The 20,619-nt window shown below is 54.8% G+C and overlaps 1 protein-coding gene across 1 annotated transcript; it reads left to right on the plus strand.

The window, feature by feature from the left end:
* Positions 1 to 12,865: 12,865 nt before the first annotated feature.
* On the plus strand, positions 12,866 to 20,504 carry NR1D1 (nuclear receptor subfamily 1 group D member 1). The gene is made up of 8 exons (XM_045781564.2): positions 12,866 to 13,464; positions 16,186 to 16,521; positions 16,712 to 16,800; positions 16,904 to 17,048; positions 17,417 to 18,060; positions 18,370 to 18,555; positions 19,101 to 19,311; positions 20,021 to 20,504. The coding sequence occupies exons 1-8, from the start codon at positions 13,434 to 13,436 to the stop codon at positions 20,218 to 20,220; spliced, it is 1,842 nt and encodes a 613-aa protein (XP_045637520.2). The 5' UTR covers positions 12,866 to 13,433; the 3' UTR covers positions 20,221 to 20,504.
* The last annotated feature ends 115 nt before the right edge of the window (positions 20,505 to 20,619 follow it).

A 20,619-nucleotide genomic window follows, 5' to 3' on the forward strand; every position in this document is an offset into this window, starting at 1 on the left:
TGGGCTGGACTTGGCACTCAGGCTGCAGTTCGCTACTCCCACTCGTCTAGAGACTAATAGACCAAACTAGAACCAATCTACAAAACAACAACAAAACAGTGTCTAGTACCCATGTAAATCGATACAGGGTGGCTTAGAACAGTTATTCTGAGATTATATGCTTCCTATTCTGTGTGTGTTAAAATTTACTTTCTTTTGTGAAATGATGGTGATAGTAAATAACAATCAGTGGTAGTAGTTTTTTAATGTCCTTACTTGGCAAAATAGAACGCTGGCAATTCTAGATCAGTCCCCCATGTTGTTGTTGTTGTTGTTGTTTTCCTGGAAACTTTACAGCTCTGAAATCCAAAGTCTAAGATTTCACTACTCCAGATTAAGTAAACATGCTTTTCTCCCCCAAAGCCAAAAGGCTGGAATTTTTGGATTTGGAGGTCTGATCTTCTTGATCTCAAGTCACAGGATGAAGTAGATAAACCACCAGAAAACCGAGCCCTGGGAAAAGCAGCTCTTCTAGGAAGGGAAGAGAATTCTTGCTTCCAAACCATTAGGTTTTTAAACTGTGGTACTCCCTGAACTAAGACATATAAGGGCCCACGATAGCAAAGAGTGAAGACCGAGAGGGAGAAAGTGGAGCTGCTCCCTGTGAGGGCGCCTAGGAAAACCTTAGGACCCATAAATCAAGTCCCCAAATATCCTCTGCTTATTTTATCCTTGATGGGATAATGACCATTCCCTTTTGCCCTCTGGCTAAGGGTATGGATGGAGTTAAAGTCAACACTCTCACTACTCTACCTACGCATTTAGGAGGGCTAGGATGGCGAATATCCTTTCTATGACCTACATTATTTGAAGGGAGTACCTGTGGTGTGCAAAGAGCAAGCCCCTTTACATGTCTGGGTCTTGGTTTTCCTAGACCAAAAAGAAAATTGAAGTAGGTCATCTCTAAGGCCCCTTCCATCTTAAAGACTGTATGAAGCTGTGCGAACTGTGGGGCAGAACGAGGTAGTACAAGAGGCTTGTTTTGGCTTCTCCCCAAGGAGAGAGGATTCATCTGGGCGGCTTCCCGAGGCTCTTGGAAAGGTAAATAAAGACTGGGGTTGCGTGGCTGGCATTAGCCCAGCCCCACATGGCCCCGAAATGAGACCAAGGGGGAGAGGCCACTTTGCCTTTCTCCGGGAGGATGGGGAATGGGGAACCAGCATGGAGCCACGGAGGTTTCCGGCTCCGAAGCCTGATACCGCTCAGAGCTCTTTCTGGCAGAAACCATGCCCTGCGTTCCCGGCCTCCGCGAGCGGGAGGCTTGTATGCTGCTCCTCTTTTCCCCTCTGCTCGGGCCTCTCCGAGGGCAGGAAACACCCGCTCTGCTGCCTTTTTTTTTTTTTTTTTTTTTTTAAATAAAAGCACAACTCAAATTTGGGTATTTTTCTCCCATTGCCAGCCCCGCCAAAACTTTCAGCGGGCTCCGCCCACTCCACGTGGACCTCCCTTCCCTGTCCCAGCAACCCCTGCGAGAACCTCCCCCCCAAAAACACGTGACCAATTGTTATGTTTCCTTCCTGGGGCTCCCTTTTCTCTGGCACCAACGGCTGAGCAAAAGTGCCCCCTTCAGGGTGAATGTGGGGCAGCAGCCTGGGAGGAGAGGAAAGTGGATTAAGGTGTGCATTGCGATATAGGAATGTGGCTGCGTCTCCTTAAAGCGATTTCATGCCTCATAGCTCCCTGGTTAATAATATTAAGGATCAGGGGCGCCTGGGTGGCACAGCGGTTAAGCGTCTGCCTTCGGCTCAGGGCGTGATCCCGGCGTTCTGGGATCGAGCCCCACATCAGGCTCCTCTGCTCTGAGCCTGCTTCTTCCTCTCCCACTCCCCCTGCTTGTGTTCCCTCTCTCGCTGGCTGTCTCTATCTCTGTCAAACAAATAAATAAAATCTAAAAAATAATAATAATAATATTAAGGATCATACAATTTAAGAGATGAGGCAAATTCAAGAGAAGGGATATCATCAAAGAAAACGACTTTGGGGGTGGAGTTGGGTGAAGTTTTAATCCCTCGCTGCACAGTTGGTTACCTCTCCTCCAACTCCCATTTCCCCTGAGTTCTTCACTGCTGTTGACAGAGCCCTCTGAAATCCTCAGCACCAAGAGTTCTTTAATTACCGTCTGGATAATGGGAACATGGCCTCTCCTAGAGTGAGTGTTCTGCTTCTTGCCTCCTTCACCACGTCCACTTCCCCAACACTGGAGGCAGTTCTCTCTCAATGGGCTGGTATTCCTCGAGGGCTGACATAAATTATTTCCAAAGCGGAGTTTCTTCTCTCAGCGTTAGGGACATCTGCCCGGGATGAGACGAGCATAGGGGATCATGTTGGAGGGAGAGGTGAGCAGGACAGCAAAATTAGTCCAGTAGGAAGGCTTGATGCATGGAACAAGAGGACTGACCAGGAAAAGCTAGAATATAGGTCAAATGAATCCAAACAGGGAACCAGTTTTCCTTGCAAAAAAATTCTGACCTAGCTTTGTCCATTCCTCCCACTCTTTTTCCCCACATGAGATGTGAGGTTGAGAGATTGGATAGGCAATTGGGGTGATGGAAGGCATGTGGTTGGGGGCTGACTAGGAGAAAGTTGTATCAGGCAGTGTTACCAGAAAGAAGGGTAGGGAAGGGTAAATTTAAAATCAGAATTATCCCAGGACCATTTGTCCCTCAAAGTCATAGAGGTCATGAATAGTAGTCCAAGAGCTACAGGTCCAGGGGCCCAGAGAGGGGGACCTTATGGTAGCCAAGTAGCTGGCTCTCCAGGGGCATGTTAAGGAGCAATGTGTGGAAGGGAAGAGGAGGAGTCCGAGGGCACCTATTTGCAAGGGAAGCAAACGAAAAGCGAGTAAGCTAGAACATTAAAGACTAGGGACACTTGCTCTCCTATAACTCAGCAGCTGTCAGCGCTCCCGTTACCAGGTGCTATTTCCAGAGTCCTGGGCCTAGTGGAGGAAAAGGGAGGGGCCGTGGTGGAGAGACAGTGGGAGAACCGTGGGGCTCCTCCCCCAGCCCGGCTGCAGTTCCAGAGTTTCGCCACTCCGGGGCTCCCGAGCTCAACCACAGCCCCATTAGAGGAAGAGAGGAAGAGAATCTCCGGGACTGTGTGAGACGTCAGTGACAACCCTGAGCAGAGAGGTGACCTGGAGGTCATCTGCTCTGAAGCTGCAGACCCTTCACATGGCCGTTGGGAAGGCATCCTAAAAGGGACCTGTGGCCCTGGGAACTATCTCCCCATCTCTCACCCTCACCCTCTTCTCTGTGGTCATTTCCTCCCCCGCGTGTTTCCTTCCCCTCTCCCCAAACTCGGGGTGGGAGCACCACCACCACCACCACCACCGCCCCCAGCCTGTCAGAGTCCTGAGGAATGTTCTCACCCTGGCTGGGTGCCAGGCTGTGGACTTCCTGGGCTTTGGGGGTGGGGCTTGGCGGAGGGGAAGCCCTTTGGAGAGGAGAGCCATCCAGCCCTGCACTGCCTGCGTGCTCTCCCCCTCATGAGCTTGCGGGCTCTTGCTCTCTCTCTCTCCCCTAAGTAAAAGGCTCATCTATCATTCTCTGTCACCACCACCTAATTTCCTCCCCCTACAATAGCATTTCCTTGCCAGGGCAAAACATCCACAATCTGGAGGCAGTGGGCATCCTAAATACAGTGGTTTATAATGAAAGAGAGGGAAAACACCTATTTCAGAACCTGCCTTCCTGTTCCAGAAGCCTGTAGTGGGAAGGAGGGGTTCAGCTGTCACAGTCCTGAGGTAAGGGGGTTGTAAATGGTAATTCGGTTGTATGGCTTCTTCTGGATCCTTCTCAGAACTTCAGATCTAAGGAAGTACATGGGTCTCTATATAATAAAGCTTGGGAGTGGATTTCTGCATATCTAACCACCTCTATTCAGCCTTCATATCCCTGAAATAAATCAGCTGAAATCTGAACTCACCAGTCCGCATCAAGCCAAGGCAATCTTTCCAGCCCCTAAGACTGAGGTGGGTTCAGCAAAAATGGGGAGCAGGCAGAAACTACTTCCAAATCTGGTGAACAGAGACCAGGCCAGTCAGAGACCTCTGGCTCCCATCCAAGGGGTCACTGCTGAGAAATGTTTTTGTATTTGAGGTTTGGACTGTCTTCTGATATTGTCCACAAATGACAAAGTGAGAACTCAGCTCTGCAGTACCCCCTGCCTGTGGTCCCTCCGTGCCACTTTTGCAGCCTCTCTTCCTGACGTCATCTGCAGACCTGTGCCAGATTCCCAAGTTCCTATCTTGAAACCTCAGCCCCCACACCCAGGGCCTAGGGGAGAGCCGATGTAGGTTCCTGCAGCTGAGCCTGCAGGGCTGTCTGCTCCTTGAGCCCAGAGCCTTCAGGCACAGAGAGGAACCCTTGCAGAGAGAAGTGAGAGAAAGGGCTCGGGGAGAACCATAGGAAAGCATATTCCTCAGAAAATGAAGCAGGGAGAGGCCAGGAGTCAACTGGTCACGCTTGAGACAGTAATGGGATCTCTGCCCTTGAGAGGCTGCGTGTGATGGAAGAAAAAAGGCCAGAGGAGAGGGGCTGAGCATGGCTCCCAGCTCTGCCCCCCTCCTCCATGCCTCGCCCTTGCTCTGTTTGCCTGTGAAAGGGAACCCTTCTGATCTGATGTCCATTCCCCCCGTTGCTTTGCTTTCCAGGCTCAGGTTTTATTCTCAGAAGCCTTTGTGATTTGCCTTAGAGACCCTCTGCTTCCTCTGGTCACAGTTTCTGGGGCTCAGGAAGCTAGAGTGGGCCAGAGTTGTCCCCACCCTCCCCCATTGAAAGACTTTTCCTGCTCGTTATCTGTTAAACTCATTTTGCCTGGGGTACTTCCAACCCTCTGCGACCTCATTCCTTTGCTTGGCTCTCCCTACCCCTGTCTCTGAGATCCCAAGGAGGGGGTGTGTGTGCGTGTGCATGTGCGCGTGTGCGTGTGTGCACGTGCATGCACAGATGTACAGGGTGCTCGTATTCTCTTAGGTATGCATGGAGAGTCAAGGACCTATGGCTCTAACTAGCTTGGGGTTCCCATGGTCAGCAAAAATAGACAAGTCACCAGTTTTTCCCTCCAGCCTCAAAACAATTTAACCCACAATCAACTGTTCTTTTTTAAAAATATTTTATTTATTTATTTATTTATTTATTTATTTATTTGAGAGAGAGAGACGGAGATAGTGAGAGAGAGCACAAGCGAGGAGGAGAGGGAGAAGCAGGGAGCTCCCAGCTGAGCAGGGAGCCCAGCGGCAGGGCTCGATCCCAGGACCATGGGATCATGACCCGAGCCAAAGGCTTAAGCAACTGAGCCACTGAGGCACCCCCACAATCAACTATTCTAATAGGAGTCTCAGTTACAGGGCGAAAAGTAGGTAAGATGGAGAAAGGATAAATGATTACAACCCTGGGCTTCACTTCCTGTATTCTTCCCTAGTACCTTCCCCTCCCTTTTCAGATCTCAGTCACTCATCCTTCCACTACTTATCTGCTCTCATTTCCAGATCCTTACATACAGTAGGCACTCGATAAATGCTTTTTACACTGAGTCAAACTGAATCTGGTTGTGCTCTCTGGCTAAATTTAGCTAAAGAAGCCCAAAAGGGGAAGGTGGCCATTCCCCAGATCTTGGACTAGACCCTGCAGGACTGATTGCTGGGGAACAAACCCTCAGAGCAGTGCTCATCTCAGCTGCATCTGAATTACTTGCAGGGCTGAGCTCTACTGCCAGAGTTTCTGATTCAGCAGGCCTGGGCTGGGACCTGGCAATCTATCTTTCTAACAGGTGCCCAGGCGATGCTGACCCCACTCCTAATCCTGGGGCCACCAGTGGAGCCCAAGAACCATGGTGTTAGGGTGTTAGCACAGCCCCTTGCCCCAGTGCTCACCATGGGGACCTGACTGGTTCCAATATTACATAGTTTAGGAGGAAGAAACAGGTGAGAATTGGAAACGTGACCCCTGCTCAGCCCTCCACCTCAACATGGATAGGGACCTAAGAAAGATAGGGCAAGGGCAGCAGAAGTCGGGGTGGGACTGATGATCTCTTCTATGTCGTTTAAAATAGCCCACGGACTCCATCCTTGCTGAAAGTCACTTCCCAAAAACATGTTTTGCAGCAGCGGCAAAGGAGCACTAGGAATTTCCTGTGGCGAGGCAGCGCCAGTGTGGGGAGGGGAGAGGCAGTGCGGAGCGGAGAGCCTTCCCTTGGCTCGGGCAGGGCCACGTGCCCCACCCCCTCGCTTGCACATGTCTCCGCCACCACCGCCGCCGCAGCCGGGCTGTTTATGAGCGAGTTGTTGTGGTAGAAATGGAGCAGGCTGCACATGCCCGGGCCATGTGACCCGGGCAGCCCGCGTGAGCCTCGGCCGGCACAAACACCCTCGGCCCGGCCCGTCCTCCCCGGGCCAGAGAAACGGGAGGAAAGATGGGGAAGGCGCAAAAGGGCGCTAGGCTCCCTACTTCCCTATCTCCAGGCTCTTTATCCTGCTTCTGTCTCCTTTTGTCTCTCCTGAACCACTGGGGGAGCAAAGACTCAGGAAAGAAACATGGTTTCCCCTGGCATAGTCTCCTCCCAGGCAACCCAGTGGCGTTTATACGGCCCAGAGTCCTAGGCCCCATATGCACAAAGGGCCTTCCCGAGCCAAGAGTGGCCGCCCCAGCCCTGGACTGGGGTTGACGTGCCAATGTCAGCCCAGAGCCCCATATGCACAAAGGGCCTTCCCGAGCCAAGAGTGGCCGCCCCAGCCCTGGACTGGGGTTGACGTGCCAATGTCAGCCCAGAGCCAAGACTTGGTTTCCCTGCAGCCTGGGCTCCCCAGATCAGGCTGCCTGGTCCCCTCTTTCTAGGAAGGAGGATGCCACACAGAGGCAGCAAGGGCCCATTCCAGGATTAGAACAAGGAGAGTTCAGGGATTTGTGGGGTCAGGGACAAGAAGCCAGGGTTCTTTCCGCAGCAGTGGTCTGTGGGACAGGAAAAGAAAAGTCCCTCTGCCAACTGGGGGATAGGGAGGAGCTGAGGGCGGGGGTGGGAGGTGGGGGGATCTGGAGGAACTTCACACTAACCCCAGTCCAGCTGGAGAACAAACCCCCATCCCTTGTGGAAGTGTCCCGTCCCATCCCCCTGGCCCTCCCAGCCCCATAGAGTCCTTCTCTCAGCACTCTAACCCCAGACCCCCACTGCAGCCCTCTGCTGCAGCCCCCACCCCCCGCCCGTGACCCCGTTTCGAGCAGCAGTGCCTCTTGCTGGGATGTGAGACCGTGCTAGAGTCAGGCGGACAGTAGGTTAGCAGGAACAAGCAAACGAAACGAGCACGACCCACATTTCCTCATCGCACCAAAACTTCGCAGATCCTGCATTGCAGAGCTCGCGCTTTTTTTTTTTTTTTTTAATCTCCGCTGGGCCCCTACACACGTCTGCATTTTTGCAACCAGCACAGATTTTTTTTTCAGGGTGCAAACTGTGCATTCTAATGAGCCAAAGCTCCTTCCTGTGGCATTGAAAATCTCTTTGGCAAATTGCTTCTCTCCCCACCCCCCCAATTTAGAAGAAGGGGGGGATCCCAAATTTGTGAAGTCGCATCCTCTCTCTCTCCTTCTCCTGTCCCCCCTCCCCCAAGATACTGCAGTCTTTCCGGCCCAACTCACAGCTGCAGACCAGGGGAGAGGGATGGGAGGAGGGAAAAATGAGCTTCTTTCCTTCTTTCCATGCAGGCTGAGCTGGAGGGGCGGGGGCTGCTTTTTTTCCTGGGCAGCCCATTGCACCCCTCCTTTCCCTCCCCATCCTAGCCAGTGTTTATGTAAGCCTCCCAGAAGCTACACACGTCCCCTAACGTCTGCCCAGGCCATGGCTCCTCCGAGGTCTGTCCTGCTCACGAGGACTGTCATGAGCCTCTGGCCTCCCCAGGCAGCTACGGGGAGTCCTGCAGAGGCCCAAGGAATGGGGATAAGGAGAGGGTTTGACCTAGAGCTTGTGGTAAGAGGTGGAAACAGAGGCAGGCACACAGGTACCCCTTCACTCCCCACACATACTCCCCTGCATTTCAGTCCTACAGAGGCTCAAGGACAGACAACAGGCCTTTGCCAGACCTGGAAGACAAAACTACCACTAGGCTCCAACAGCAGCATAGCAAAGGTTGGACAGGATGGCCTTGGCATCGCATGTGCTGGATGCCACCACCCCCAACCCAGGGGGAGGAACCCCACGCCAGAAAGAGGGTGATCTGAGACTTAGTCTTCCACTGCCAAGGATAGTCCGTGCACCTCCTGGATCCTGTGATGTGAGAGGGATCCGGGGCTCTGAAAGGGGGACCCTCCTTCTGGTTCCCCAAAGCATCTGCTAAAGAAGCGTTGGCCTAGGATGGTGGATGGCTGTAGAAGGCCTTTAAGTACTTACAGGTGTACATTGCTCAAGCAGGTACATGGGGAAGTGGGCTGTTGTTTCCTCAGGGCTTTGTACACGACTTGAGGGGCCTTCCCTACTCTCATTGAACGAATCCGTTCTTTTTCATTTTTTTAATTAAAAAATTTTATTTATTATTATTTTTTACAACATAGTGATTCAGCATTTATATACATTACAAAACGCTCACCACGGTAAGTATAGCCACCATCTGTCACCATGCGAAGTCACAGGAACTGATCCGTTCTTAACACACCCCCTGAAGGAAGCACCACAGTGCCTTCAAGGGCCCTGACCTACCTGCCCCCTCTCTTGTCACCAGCGATGGATTCCAAAGTCAGAGGGAGAGAGGAGGGTTCGGATGCCTGCCTCCATGACTCACCCCTGGAGGGGTCTACGTGGACATGTGCTTTTGCTCTCTGTTGCACCCTCTCCTGCCCCCGTCTACCTTCACAGCCACACAAGGAGAATGTGGATGGGGAGAGGGGAGAGGATAAGGGAAGAGGAAACATGGGCCTGGGAAGGTGAGGTGCTTGTGGGGACAGGAGCAGGGGTAGTTCCAAGAGGTAGCTGGGGGAGCTTTAGCCCCTCCAAAAATCTCCATCAACTCTACTCGCTTTTGGTGCACATCTTCTCAGTCTTCCGTGCCTCACTTCAAGGCAAATCGGGTAGCCTCCGCCGCGTCCCCGGCAAGCTAACGAACATCTCGAAGCCTCAGGTTCCCTATTTCTAAAAGAAGAATGAGACCTGCAGCGTAGTGCTGTTATGGATATTAAATGAGATAATATAGGTAAACCACTTAGCCCAGAGCCTAGCCATACAGTTGGTACTTAATACATGCTTATTATTTTCTTTCCTTGGAGAAAGGAGTAGTGAGGTGAGGCTAGAATCTGAGGCAAAAATACATCCACGAACTCAGCCCTGGACCGTGCTTCACCCTCTCTTTCTCCAGCTGCCCCAAAGGACAAATCAGCTCAGACTCAGGCCCTCCTGTGGCATGTTCTTGAAATTCTCCCCAAGACATCAACGCTCTGGGTGGGAGAGGGAAAGCCAGCTGGCCCTTTCGAGACTACGAAGGAATCTAGGAGGGCAAGGCATGAGTCTCTCCCAGGCACATGGCTGCTTCCCTGATCCTGGGGCATCCCCGGGGTTTCTGACCCAGGTTTGCATCACCCGGGGAAGGGATTTACTTCCCTGGGCAATGGTTTGCTTGGTGAGAAAGGAGGGGGAAGGGAAGGCACCTACGGAAGCTTGACCTGGTTTCCAGCAAGGACCCACAGTCAGTCAGTCAGTCAGTCAGTCAGTCAGTCAGTCAGTCAAGCAGTCAGCCCAAGATTTAGGCCACCCAGGATTTGCCCAGGGCGTTGCCCTGTTACCCAGAACAACACACTGGCGAGGAGCATAGATCCTGGATCAAATACACACATCTGTGCACACTCATACCATTCACACACACTCACACACGCAGTGTCTCACTCACACGATCATATGCGTACTCTGACGAGAATTTAGAGCTCTTGCTCCCTTTCCTTCCTCTGCTTTATCTGTGCTGTCCAAAGAAATCCAGGAGAACTTAAAGACATATTTGGACACACACACACACACACACACACACACACACACACACACACCATCCAACCCTTCCCCAAAATGGTGAAGTCAGTCCCCAGAATCCCAGACTCTGAGGAATCTGAGTAGAAGTGTGTGCAACATGGAGCCAGGACTCTGCCTTGCTGTTCCAGGTCTTGGATATGCATCCATTCCACACAGTTCTAATCTGAGCACTGTTATATTAAGAGTCCAGTTCCTTCTTGGGCTGAATTTGGCTATAGGAGGAACTGTGTGTGTGTGTGTGTGTGTGTGTGTGTGTGTGTGGAGAAGTGAACTGGAATGTCCAGCTGGCAGGAGAGGTGGGAGGCTGTGTTGAATTGCACCTGTTGTCTTAAGGTCAAGGTTGAGGTCAAAGAGAGGCCAAAGCTAGATTCCAGTCCAGGTCCCCAAAGGCCAGACTACTCAGCCTTTTCTTCCTCCCTTTGGTGGCTCTGGGTCCCATAGGTCTCTGTCCTTCTGCCAGTAGCAGCTGGCAGTAGAAGGAACAGGGTGGAGAGACTAGAAGATTCTGGAGCCAAGGAAGAGTCCTGCCTCTTCATTCTTCTGTATCCTTCCCTCCAATTGTAGAAGGAAGATCCCAAAGTTACCTCTTTGTCAGGGACAAAAAAGGGGGGGGGGCTATGAGAAGTGCTGCAGGGGAAGGAGGGAGCAGAGGTAACCCCCTCCTTTGCTTCCTCCCTCCCAGCCTCCGCCTTCATACCTCACTCAGACTGCAAAACAACCCAGCTCCTTGCCAAGAGTTAGGCTGACTGAATTTCAGCTCTCCCTGCCTCTGCTTCCTCTTCCCTCTCCCTGGCTGCAAACTCAGGGAGAGATTCTTGACCCTTGGCCCTTTCCCTATAGGGAAAAAGAGCAACAAGTAGAACAGGGGGTGGACAGAATCATGAGCAATGAACAGAGCTGTGGGCCTCAGGGAGGGTCCAGGACAACGAAGGGGAGTGTGCTAGTATGGGTGCTGGGGCTGGTGGGGCACTAGAGGTCACGCCAAGGGCCCTGATTTTGAATCCAGCCCTGGCAGATACCTGAGCCCTGGCCCTGGCTGTGAGGAAGAGTCGGGAAGAGAACAGAGAGCATGAAGTACTGGGCATAACAGCTCATCTCCCAGCATTCCCTCCAGAGCCCGGCAGGAGGGGGAGGGGAGAAGGCTGAGGTCAGAACCAAGTTTTCCTGAAAAGCCTCTTTCCTTGTTTGTCCTAGCCCCTCCCAGGCCCTCCCACGCTCCCTGAGCTACAGCTTCCCAGCTCTGGGCCAGAGGACCGAGGCAGGCCAGGGAAGAGCCCACTGTCTTCTCTCTTCCACTTTTCCTTGGGTGTAGGGGGATAAAGCTGAAGCCCAGACTATTCTAAGGAGCCCATTTTAGGGAGCACGTCTCCTGGGAATCAGAGGGGCAGTGGTCAAGCCAGCTACTCAGTCACCTTCTCTCAGTCAACCTCATGGTCCTCTCTGTTTTCTCGCTTCCTCACTACCCAGGTTCCTCCTTCCTTGGTGCCCACACTCCTCCTTTTTTCTACCTCTCTGGTGACTGTCATGTTTCCAGGCATCCCTCAGTGCTGCCTCAGGAGCTATCCGTGAACAAGTGGGGAAGGGCTTCCTGTGCAGAAAAAAAAAAAAAAAACAACCCTCCCTAGAAGCTCTGGGACCAAGGAGGAATGAGCGGGAAGCAGCAGGTGACTCAGGCTTACTTGGCTGCTTGAAGAAGAGGCTCTCCCCCATCTCTCCCCACAATCCAAGTCCTCGAGCGAGAGAGACCCATTTTCACCAGTGGGGCAGTTGCTGCTCTGAAGGGAGATGCTGGCTGTTTCTAACTCCTGGGCAGTGTTTGCCGTGCATGTCTGCCCGTCTCCCTGCTGTTTAGGGTGGGCAGGGGGAGCTAGGAATGAATGTCTGACCTTGGGCCACCCACTTTTTCTAGGCCTCATTTTCTTCTTACCAAGGAAAGGATACTGAGGAAAGGGCACGGGGGTTAAGATCTTCAGAGTTCCCTTACGTGGGATCTACATTTTGCACTCAAGCACTGGTGGTGGGGGGATGGGGTGTCATTCTGCCCCCAGACCCCTGCCTCACCTTCGACCCCATTACTTTAGGACCTCAGAGCACTTTCACCATTAAGTTCCCCTCCCTGGTCTTTTTTATTTCCCAGACAAAGGGAAGTGACTCACCCCAAAGTCACCTCGAATGAGTGGGGTGGTGTCATACAAGCAAACAGGGAGTCCCTAGGGACAACCTCACCCCCATGGCAACAACTCCCTTCCCTAGGGCTGTTCTCCCTAAGGAGAGTAGAAGGGAAAAGGGGTCACATTTCCTTTTGGTCTCAGGACTTGGCCGGACAGCAGAAATTCAGCTTAAGTTCCTCACTCTGGGGATATCTCCGTCCCCTACTTGTCATCTCTCCCTGTGTCACCAGTAACCTCAAGGCGAGGTCAGTCCTGCAATCACGTGAAGCCCTCACGTTTGCAAGGTTTGCAGAAAGAGCCTGTTAGCTTTGATCTCCCAGGGAGCAGCCAAGCTTGCCAGTCCCTCCCCAGGAATTCACATGCCTCTGCCATACAGGCTTTCCAAACACACCACCCTGACTTTTCAGTGAACCCCATCCCATTCGGCTCTTAGCTCCTCCCCGGCCCCAGCAACGGCATTTGCAAGGCAGAAAGGGGGAAATAAACGCAGTCCGCGCACTTTGCCAATGGACTACAAATCCCGAGAGGCTTAGCGTTACGCAGGCGCACGGAGCTCAACGTGCCTGCTGCTGGAAAAGTGTGTCACTGGGGCACGAGGCGCTCCCTGGGATCACATGGTACCTGCTCCAGTGCCGCGTGCGGCCCGGGAACCCTGGGTTGCTGGCGCCTGCGCAGAGCCCTCTGTCCCAGGGAAAAAGGCTGGGGCAAAAGGCGGCTGAGATTGGCAGAGTGAAATATTGCTGCCGAGGGAACGTAGCAGGGCACACGTCTCGCTTCCTTGCGCCTGGGTGCCCCGTTTCTCCCCATCACCTACTTACTTCCTGACTGCATCCTCTCTCCCTCTGGGACTTTTGCACCGGGAGCTCCAGATTCGCTACCCTGCAGCGCTGTGAAGCCGTCAGGCAGTGGCACCCCGTGCACTGCAGAGACCCGACCCTCCTTGCTACCTTCCAGCCAGAACTACAGCAGGCTGATTCCCCCCTCCCCCACACTCTGCTCTTCCCATGCAAAGCAGACCTCCGTTGCCTCTGCGTCCTACCCTTCTGCAGGGCTGCAGTCCGGCCACCCCGAGACCTTGCTGCCGGGTGCCTCGGATCGCGTTTGCGATCCGCGGGGTCCATTCCCCGCCCTCAGTCACTGCCCAGGGGGCGACAGCGGCAATTGCAACCTCCAGTCTGTGTCAAGGTCCAGTTTGAATGACCGCTCTCTGCCGGTGAAGACATGACGACCCTGGACTCCAACAATAACACAGGTACCGGGATTCCTTTACTATCATCATCCTTTGTCACTGTCTCCTCACTTCCATATATGCCTTAGAACGAGAGGAACTTTGTAAGGGACTGGGGACTCCCTCGGCCTGGGGAATTTGCTAGCATAATGGGGACCATAGGCTGGGATTTCCAGAGGGAGTTGTTCGTCCTGGGAATGAGCCCGGAGGCGCCCCACCACCACCTCTCAGAGTCCCAAAGCTCCTTTTAGCCTGAAGGACTCGGATCCCAGGCAGGAGGTAATGGAGAACGGGTACATGTGATAAGATGCACAGTTTTGAGGTCCTGGGAGCTTTGGAGCAGAGCCCCAAACGCCCCTCTCTCCCCCTCCCCCCTCGCCTGCAGCTGTGGCATGTCTGGCCTTCTCGGAAAGAGGACCCCCCTCCTTCCTCGTTTCCTCTTCCCCTAGTTCCTGCAAGCTCAAGGGAACCTGAGAAGCAGTGGGGCGATAGGGGCTCCAGGCGGGAGGGCCTGGGGGAATGGGTCGGATCTCACTGGGGAATCCTCAGTGACAGCAGGGAGCGGCACTTGAGGAACCAGCAGAGTGGTGCCCTGCCCCAGGGAGGACACCCACAGCACCCGGGAGGCCCGGAGGGCTCACATGGCTGCGGAGTCGGGGCCACGTGCTGCGTTTGTTTTCATTCAGCAGAAGCCGCGGCCGCCACCCCATTGGTCGTTGCCTCCCGGCCCCGTTACATAATGAGCTCCGCCCCCCCCCCGGTCGCCCCGGCAACGCGTGTTCCCTTCTCTCCTCCCCTCAGTTACCCCGGCCCGGCTGGCGTTTGGGGCCCAGCCCAGGACCCGGAGGCCCGGGAGGGGCGGGACAGGGGCGGGGCTGCTGCTCCCGATTGACGGGAAGCGGAGGGGGCGGGGCTTCGAGTTCCGGGGTTCCTCGTTGGGGAGCCACGTGCAGGAGTCACACGTGGAGTGGGGACGTGAGGCCGGCTGAGGGCCCGGCTCCCGCCCCACCCCGCCAAGATCTGGGTGAAGCAGGGCTGACTCACCGCCCCCGCCTGCCTCCTTTTCCTGTCCGCCTGCCTAGGGCCCCCTTCTCCCCATCACCAAAGCAGAGTAAGATGGAGCCATCCCTGACCTCTCGTGGCCTCATGTTTACACTCCTCAATGGTACCTAGCCACCCTTCTCCTCGTTCCTTTCCTCTTTATTCTGTTTGCACCTACTTGACTTTACTGCCTTTAGACTCCGTTTCGCCGCGTCCCAGATTCTGTTCCTGGAGCATCTCTTTCCTTAGTCCTGCAAACACTGCTTTACTCCCCACCCCCACCAAGCAAGCAGCAGTTTGTCACGAAGGACTTCCCCAGAACAGCCAGAATCATAACTGAAGCTTTCATCTTTTTTTTTTTTTTTCTTCACAGAAAGGAAAACTGAGACCCAGAGAGGGGAGTTAATTTCCTCTAGGTCACAAATCAAGTTGGTTGTGATAGATCTAAATCTAGAACTAGACTCTTTTGGGCATGCCCCTCACTTCCAGGTTAGGATTATCTTTGGATGAAGGTCTTACTCCCTTTTGGGGGATGGGTGAACTAGGTCAAGTTCATTTACCACCAAATAATATCCCATCCCCCACCCCTACCTCAACCCTGAAACTGTAGGAGCTGATCTGTTGTGCAACTATTTTACTGGGAGCTGGGTTCACCCTGACCAACCTTGAGCTATTTTAAGGTTGCCCTGCCCAGCTCAGTGTGTGTCAGTGGGTGAGCAAGACATGTGCCTCTGGATACACGGTGACATGGCTTGTGTTGGCTCACACACGTGTCCTAGGATCCTCCCTTCTCCACCCCGCCTGTGGCAGGCCAAGCTAGGTGCTTGGCAAAGGTGTGGCAGGCAGGTCACCTTTCCACCTGCTAATGCCATGGGAACACAGACACCTGGTTGGCAAAGTAACCAGAGGGCTGAAGTCCCTGAATGGCCAAAGAGCCAAGGTCGTTGTCACCAGGCTGAGAGATCTAGAAGGGGATTTCCAAAGCCCTAGGACAATTTGTTTTTCATGTCCACCTCCTGCAGTGTGCACTGCTAAGTCTTTCCTGGACTTGGAGGGAGAATCCGCTCTGACTCTTGCTCTTGGAGGCCAGGGGAACCAGCCTGGGCAGGTTCAGTACCTTCAGTATCTTTGGAGAATATGTCTTCCAGCTTGGGGGAATGTGACTGGCTTACTCTTGTAAGACCTCTACTCTCCTCAGTGTTGGCTTGTTGGCCCTCCATAGTCTCATCCCTGGAATGTTCTTGCTGTTAACATTGGCAGCTAGTTTCTTTGGGGGGGGGAGGGGAAACTGGGCATTCTGGATGGGTCTCAATGGCTCATCCCATCCCCAGGTCTGCCACTGATGACTAAGTCATTGGCTGCACTAGATATTCCCAAGGAAGGCATCCAGGGCAGGGAAGGTGCATAGGTGAGACGCCTGCAGAGGTCCTGCCTCTAGAGAGGCACGTCACACCCAAGGCAGAAGCTGAATGTACCCTGCAAAGGGTCTTGGGGTGTTGGTTGGCCATGTCATGTCTGGTATGTGTTGGGGAATTGCTCACTGCGGGCTCTTCCTGGGACTCCCCAGATTAAGAGTTTCACATGGTTAACTTCTGAGCATCCAGCAGAGTTTGGGGGAGGAAAGTTGGGGGATGAGCAGAGTGGTGCCCTGGGACCAAAGATATATGGTGGCTGACACCCCCTTCCCTTGTGTTTTCCTGCCAGGTGGTGTCATCACCTACATTGGCTCCAGCGGCTCCTCCCCAAGCCGCACCAGCCCTGAGTCTCTCTACAGTGACAGCTCAAACGGCAGCTTCCAGTCCCTGACTCAAGGCTGCCCTGCCTACTTCCCACCGTCACCTACAGGCTCCCTCACCCAGGACCCAGCTCGATCCTTTGGGAGCATTCCACCCAGCTTGAGTGATGATGGCTCCCCTTCTTCATCTTCCTCATCATCGTCCTCCTCTTCCTTCTATAATGGGAGCCCCCCAGGGGGTCTACAAGTGGCCCTGGAAGATAGCAGCCGAGTGTCCCCCAGCAAGAGCACCAGCAACATCACCAGTGCGTAAATTTCCAGCTGATTTGGGGAAAGGCAGCCAGGCCTAGGTTGGGACCTGGCGTTCCCATGACACAGTTATTCCCAGGGCCTTCCGCGGCCTCCGGGATTTCTCCTAGAGTCGAACCAAGTGCTGTCCAGCCCATCTCGGCCACTCAGCCCTCCCGCTCACCCGCTGCCTCTCTCTTCCCGCAGAGCTGAACGGCATGGTGCTGCTGTGTAAAGTGTGCGGGGACGTCGCCTCGGGCTTCCACTACGGCGTGCACGCCTGTGAGGGCTGCAAGGTGAGGCAGGGTGGGGGTGAGGGCGGAGGCACGTGACCTCATCCCTCCGGGCACAGGGACCTGGCCTGGCCAGAGACGCTCACTAGCTGTCCCATCCTTCCAGGGCTTTTTCCGTCGGAGCATCCAGCAGAACATCCAGTACAAAAGGTGTCTGAAAAATGAAAACTGCTCCATCGTCCGCATCAACCGGAACCGCTGCCAGCAGTGTCGCTTCAAGAAGTGTCTCTCCGTGGGCATGTCTCGAGATGGTGAGCAGCGCCGTTGCCCCACAGGCCTCCCCACCACGCCCCCCGCCCCTTCCTTCCACCGAGTTTCTGAGTTAATCCCTCCCTTTAAAAAGTCCCAACGGAGACACGTCATACTGTGAGTCTCCTTTGCGTTGGGGCCGCCCATTTTTCATCCTCTTGGATAAACACGCTTCTTTCCCATGAGCTCCTCTGGCCGCCTCCGACGGCAGTCCCTGCTTGGAAAAGCCCCCTGTGTGGGCGCGGCCTTGGTTCTGGTTTAGATGTGGAACCCCGAGCCTTCAGGGCCTTGCCCTTTGAGGAGGGAGGAAGGAAGGGAAGCACGTGAGTGTGTATGAGAACTTCCTGACGCTGCTCTCATCCTGTCACAGCTGTGCGTTTTGGGCGCATCCCCAAACGGGAGAAGCAGCGGATGCTGGCCGAGATGCAGAGCGCCATGAACCTGGCCAACAACCAGTTGAGCAGCCAGTGCCCGCTGGAAAGCTCGCCCGCCCAGCATCCGACCCCAGGCCCCATGGGCCCCTCACCACCTCCCGCTCCGGCCCCCTCACCCTTGGTGGGCTTCTCCCAATTCCCACAACAGCTGACGCCTCCCCGTTCCCCAAGTCCTGAGCCCACGGTGGAGGATGTGATATCCCAGGTGGCCCGGGCCCACCGAGAAATCTTCACCTATGCCCATGACAAGCTGGGCACCTCACCTGGCAACTTCAATGCCAACCATGCATCGGGCAGCCCTCCAGCCACCACTCCACACTGCTGGGAAAGTCAGGGCTGCCCTGCTGTCCCCAATGACAACAACGTCATGGCTGCCCAGCGTCATAACGAGGCCCTGAATGGTTTACGCCAGGCCTCCTCCTCCTACCCTCCTGCCTGGCCCCCTGGCCCTGCCCACCACAGCTGCCAGGAACCCAACAGCAACGGGCACCGTCTCTGCCCCACCCATGTGTACCCAGCCCCAGAAGGCGAAGCACCTGCCAACAGTCCACAGCAAGGCAACTCCAAGAACGTTCTGCTGGTGAGGGCACTGGGGGTGAGGTGGGCAGGGGGCCTGGGAGACTGGATTTAGCAGAAGGCAGCTGGGTGTGCCTGGACGCTTATGCAGGAATATCCTCTTGCCAGGGGAGGATGCTCAGCCCTGTAGTAAGGGCTCTGCCTGCGAATCCCTGATCTCCACCTGGCACCTGCTTGCTACTTTACCTAAAAGACCCATCGTCCAGGGCCACAGCCCCTAACCCAGGCAGAAGCTGCGGTCCAGCCCTGCTGGGGGAACCCACGTGAGCCAGCCTGGTTGATATTCCCCTCCCCAAATCCCTTCCTTCTCCAGGCATGTCCCATGAACATGTACCCACACGGACGCAGTGGGAGAACCGTGCAAGAGATCTGGGAGGATTTCTCCATGAGCTTCACACCCGCTGTGCGGGAGGTGGTAGAGTTTGCCAAGCACATCCCTGGCTTCCGTGATCTGTCTCAGCACGACCAGGTCACCTTGCTTAAGGCTGGCACCTTTGAGGTGAGTGACCCTTTGTGCTCCCTGCTCTTGACCTTGGGAAGGATCCAGCAGAAAGACTTGGTGTCTGGGATAGGCAGGGGCTCTGAAAGGGTTTGGAACCCTGGTATCTCGGTCCTGGCAGACTCTGACTGCCGAAGGAGGGGGCAGAACCCCTCCCCATCCTGCCTTGGGATGGCTGGGTCTCCTGTCATCTTAGCTGGGGTCTAATCACATCCCAGTACCTTAAAATAACACCTTAGGGCACATTGCTACCCCCATTCCAGGCACGAGCAAATTCACTTTGGTGAACTCTTGTGACCTTGCCCAAGGTCACAGGGAGTAACAAAGCTAAGACTCAGATCCAGGCCTGCTGGATTCCAAAGCCAGGGCGATGTTCCCATCCCTCCATCTTTCCCCCACCCCCACCCCACTGCCCATTCAGAAACCACCCCGGCTCTTCCCTGAGAAATCTAAGGCAGCCCCAGTAAACCCCCTGGAAAACTTTAGGGGCAGTTTGGCACATGCTCCCCCCGCCCCACCCAAGGATGACTGTCCCCCCCCCCCAGGTGTTGATGGTGCGCTTCGCATCGCTGTTCAACGTGAAGGACCAGACAGTGATGTTCCTGAGCCGCACCACCTACAGCCTGCAGGAGCTCGGAGCCATGGGCATGGGGGACCTGCTCAATGCCATGTTCGACTTCAGCGAGAAGCTCAACTCCCTGGCGCTTACCGAGGAGGAGCTGGGCCTCTTCACCGCGGTGGTGCTTGTCTCTGCAGGTAGGTCAAGCTCTCGCCTGAGCCTGACCCCGGGGGAGGAGGCGGACGCAGTTCAATTCAACACACCTTTTATGGAGTACCTACTCTATGCCAGGCCCTGCACCGGGCACTGGGGATACAGACATGATTCAGACACAGTCTAGCTGGGGAGACAGACTCATGCCCGACTAATTATAAAACAGTGAGATAAGTGTCACAGTAGAAGCATGAACCAAGGGCTTTGGAAGCACAGACAACTATTTCTGCCTGGGGGAGCTGGGGAAGGAGGTGACACTTGAGTGGGGCCTCACAGGACAAGTAAGATATTGCCAGGCAGAGAGGGGGAAGGGCATCCCAGGCAGAGGGAACTACAGAGCAAAAAGCAAGGGAGCCTGGGCGCGTTTGGCCTGTTCAGGGAAGGAGAGTGGCCTTGTGGGATGGGAGGTGACCAGCCCTGCTGAGCCCACGCTCCCAGCTTTCGGCCACCTCCTGCTCTTGGGGCAGAGGCCTGGGAGAAGGAGTTGCGCTCCCCTCCTCCTCCTTCCCCCGTGGGCCCTCTGAGGGGCTTCAGGGAGAGGCTGCACCGGCAGCGGCGCCGGCAGCGGCCGCGTCCTCCTCGGAGACCGCCTCGGAGACCGCCTTGGAGACCTCCTCCTCCTCGCAGGCCTCCTCCGGTTCCTCCTCAGAGGAGCTCAGGGAGCCTGCCTCACTGCTGTCGTCTTCCCCACAGACCGCTCGGGCATGGAGAATTCCGCTTCGGTGGAGCAGCTCCAGGAGACGCTGCTGCGGGCTCTTCGGGCTCTGGTGCTGAAGAACCGGCCCTCGGAGACTTCCCGCTTCACCAAGCTGCTGCTCAAGCTGCCGGACCTGCGGACCCTGAACAACATGCATTCCGAGAAGCTGCTGTCCTTCCGGGTGGACGCCCAGTGACCCGCCCGGCCGGCCTTCTGCCGCTGCCCCCTTGTACAGAATCGAACTCTGCACTTCTCTCTCCTTTACGAGACGAAAAGGAAAAGCAAACCAGAATCTTATTTATATTGTTATAAAATATTCCAAGATGAGCCTCTGGCCCCCCGAGCCTTCTTGTAAATAACTGTCTCCCTCCCCCATCACTGACCCTTCCCACCCTCCCCTATTTAAATCACTCCCCCCCCTTATGCTCTAGCCCCCCGATTTGTTCTATTCCTGTCTCAAATCCAATAGTTCACAGCTGAGCTGGCTTCTGTGGTGTGTGCTTGTTTGGGGGGCGGGGTGGAAATATTGCCAAGGCTGGGGCACACCTCTCCATCTGGTCAGTTTGTGGGGCGGGTACTCTGCCAGCAGATGGGA

This window comes from Ursus americanus, chromosome 23, assembly GCF_024610735.1.
Source record: "Ursus americanus isolate L20-20 chromosome 23, mUrsAme1.1.p, whole genome shotgun sequence".
NCBI classification, from domain to species: Eukaryota; Metazoa; Chordata; class Mammalia; order Carnivora; family Ursidae; genus Ursus; species Ursus americanus.

Excerpts from the sequence above, each read along its gene's own strand:
- NR1D1 (XM_045781564.2), top strand. The coding sequence starts at position 13,434 with ATGACGACCCTGGACTCCAACAATAACACAG. Across the intron at positions 16,522-16,711 it reads GAGCACCAGCAACATCACCA|AGCTGAACGGCATGGTGCTG; the intron begins GTGCGTAAATTT and ends CTCTTCCCGCAG. Across the intron at positions 18,556-19,100 it reads TTAAGGCTGGCACCTTTGAG|GTGTTGATGGTGCGCTTCGC; the intron begins GTGAGTGACCCT and ends CCCCCCCCCCAG.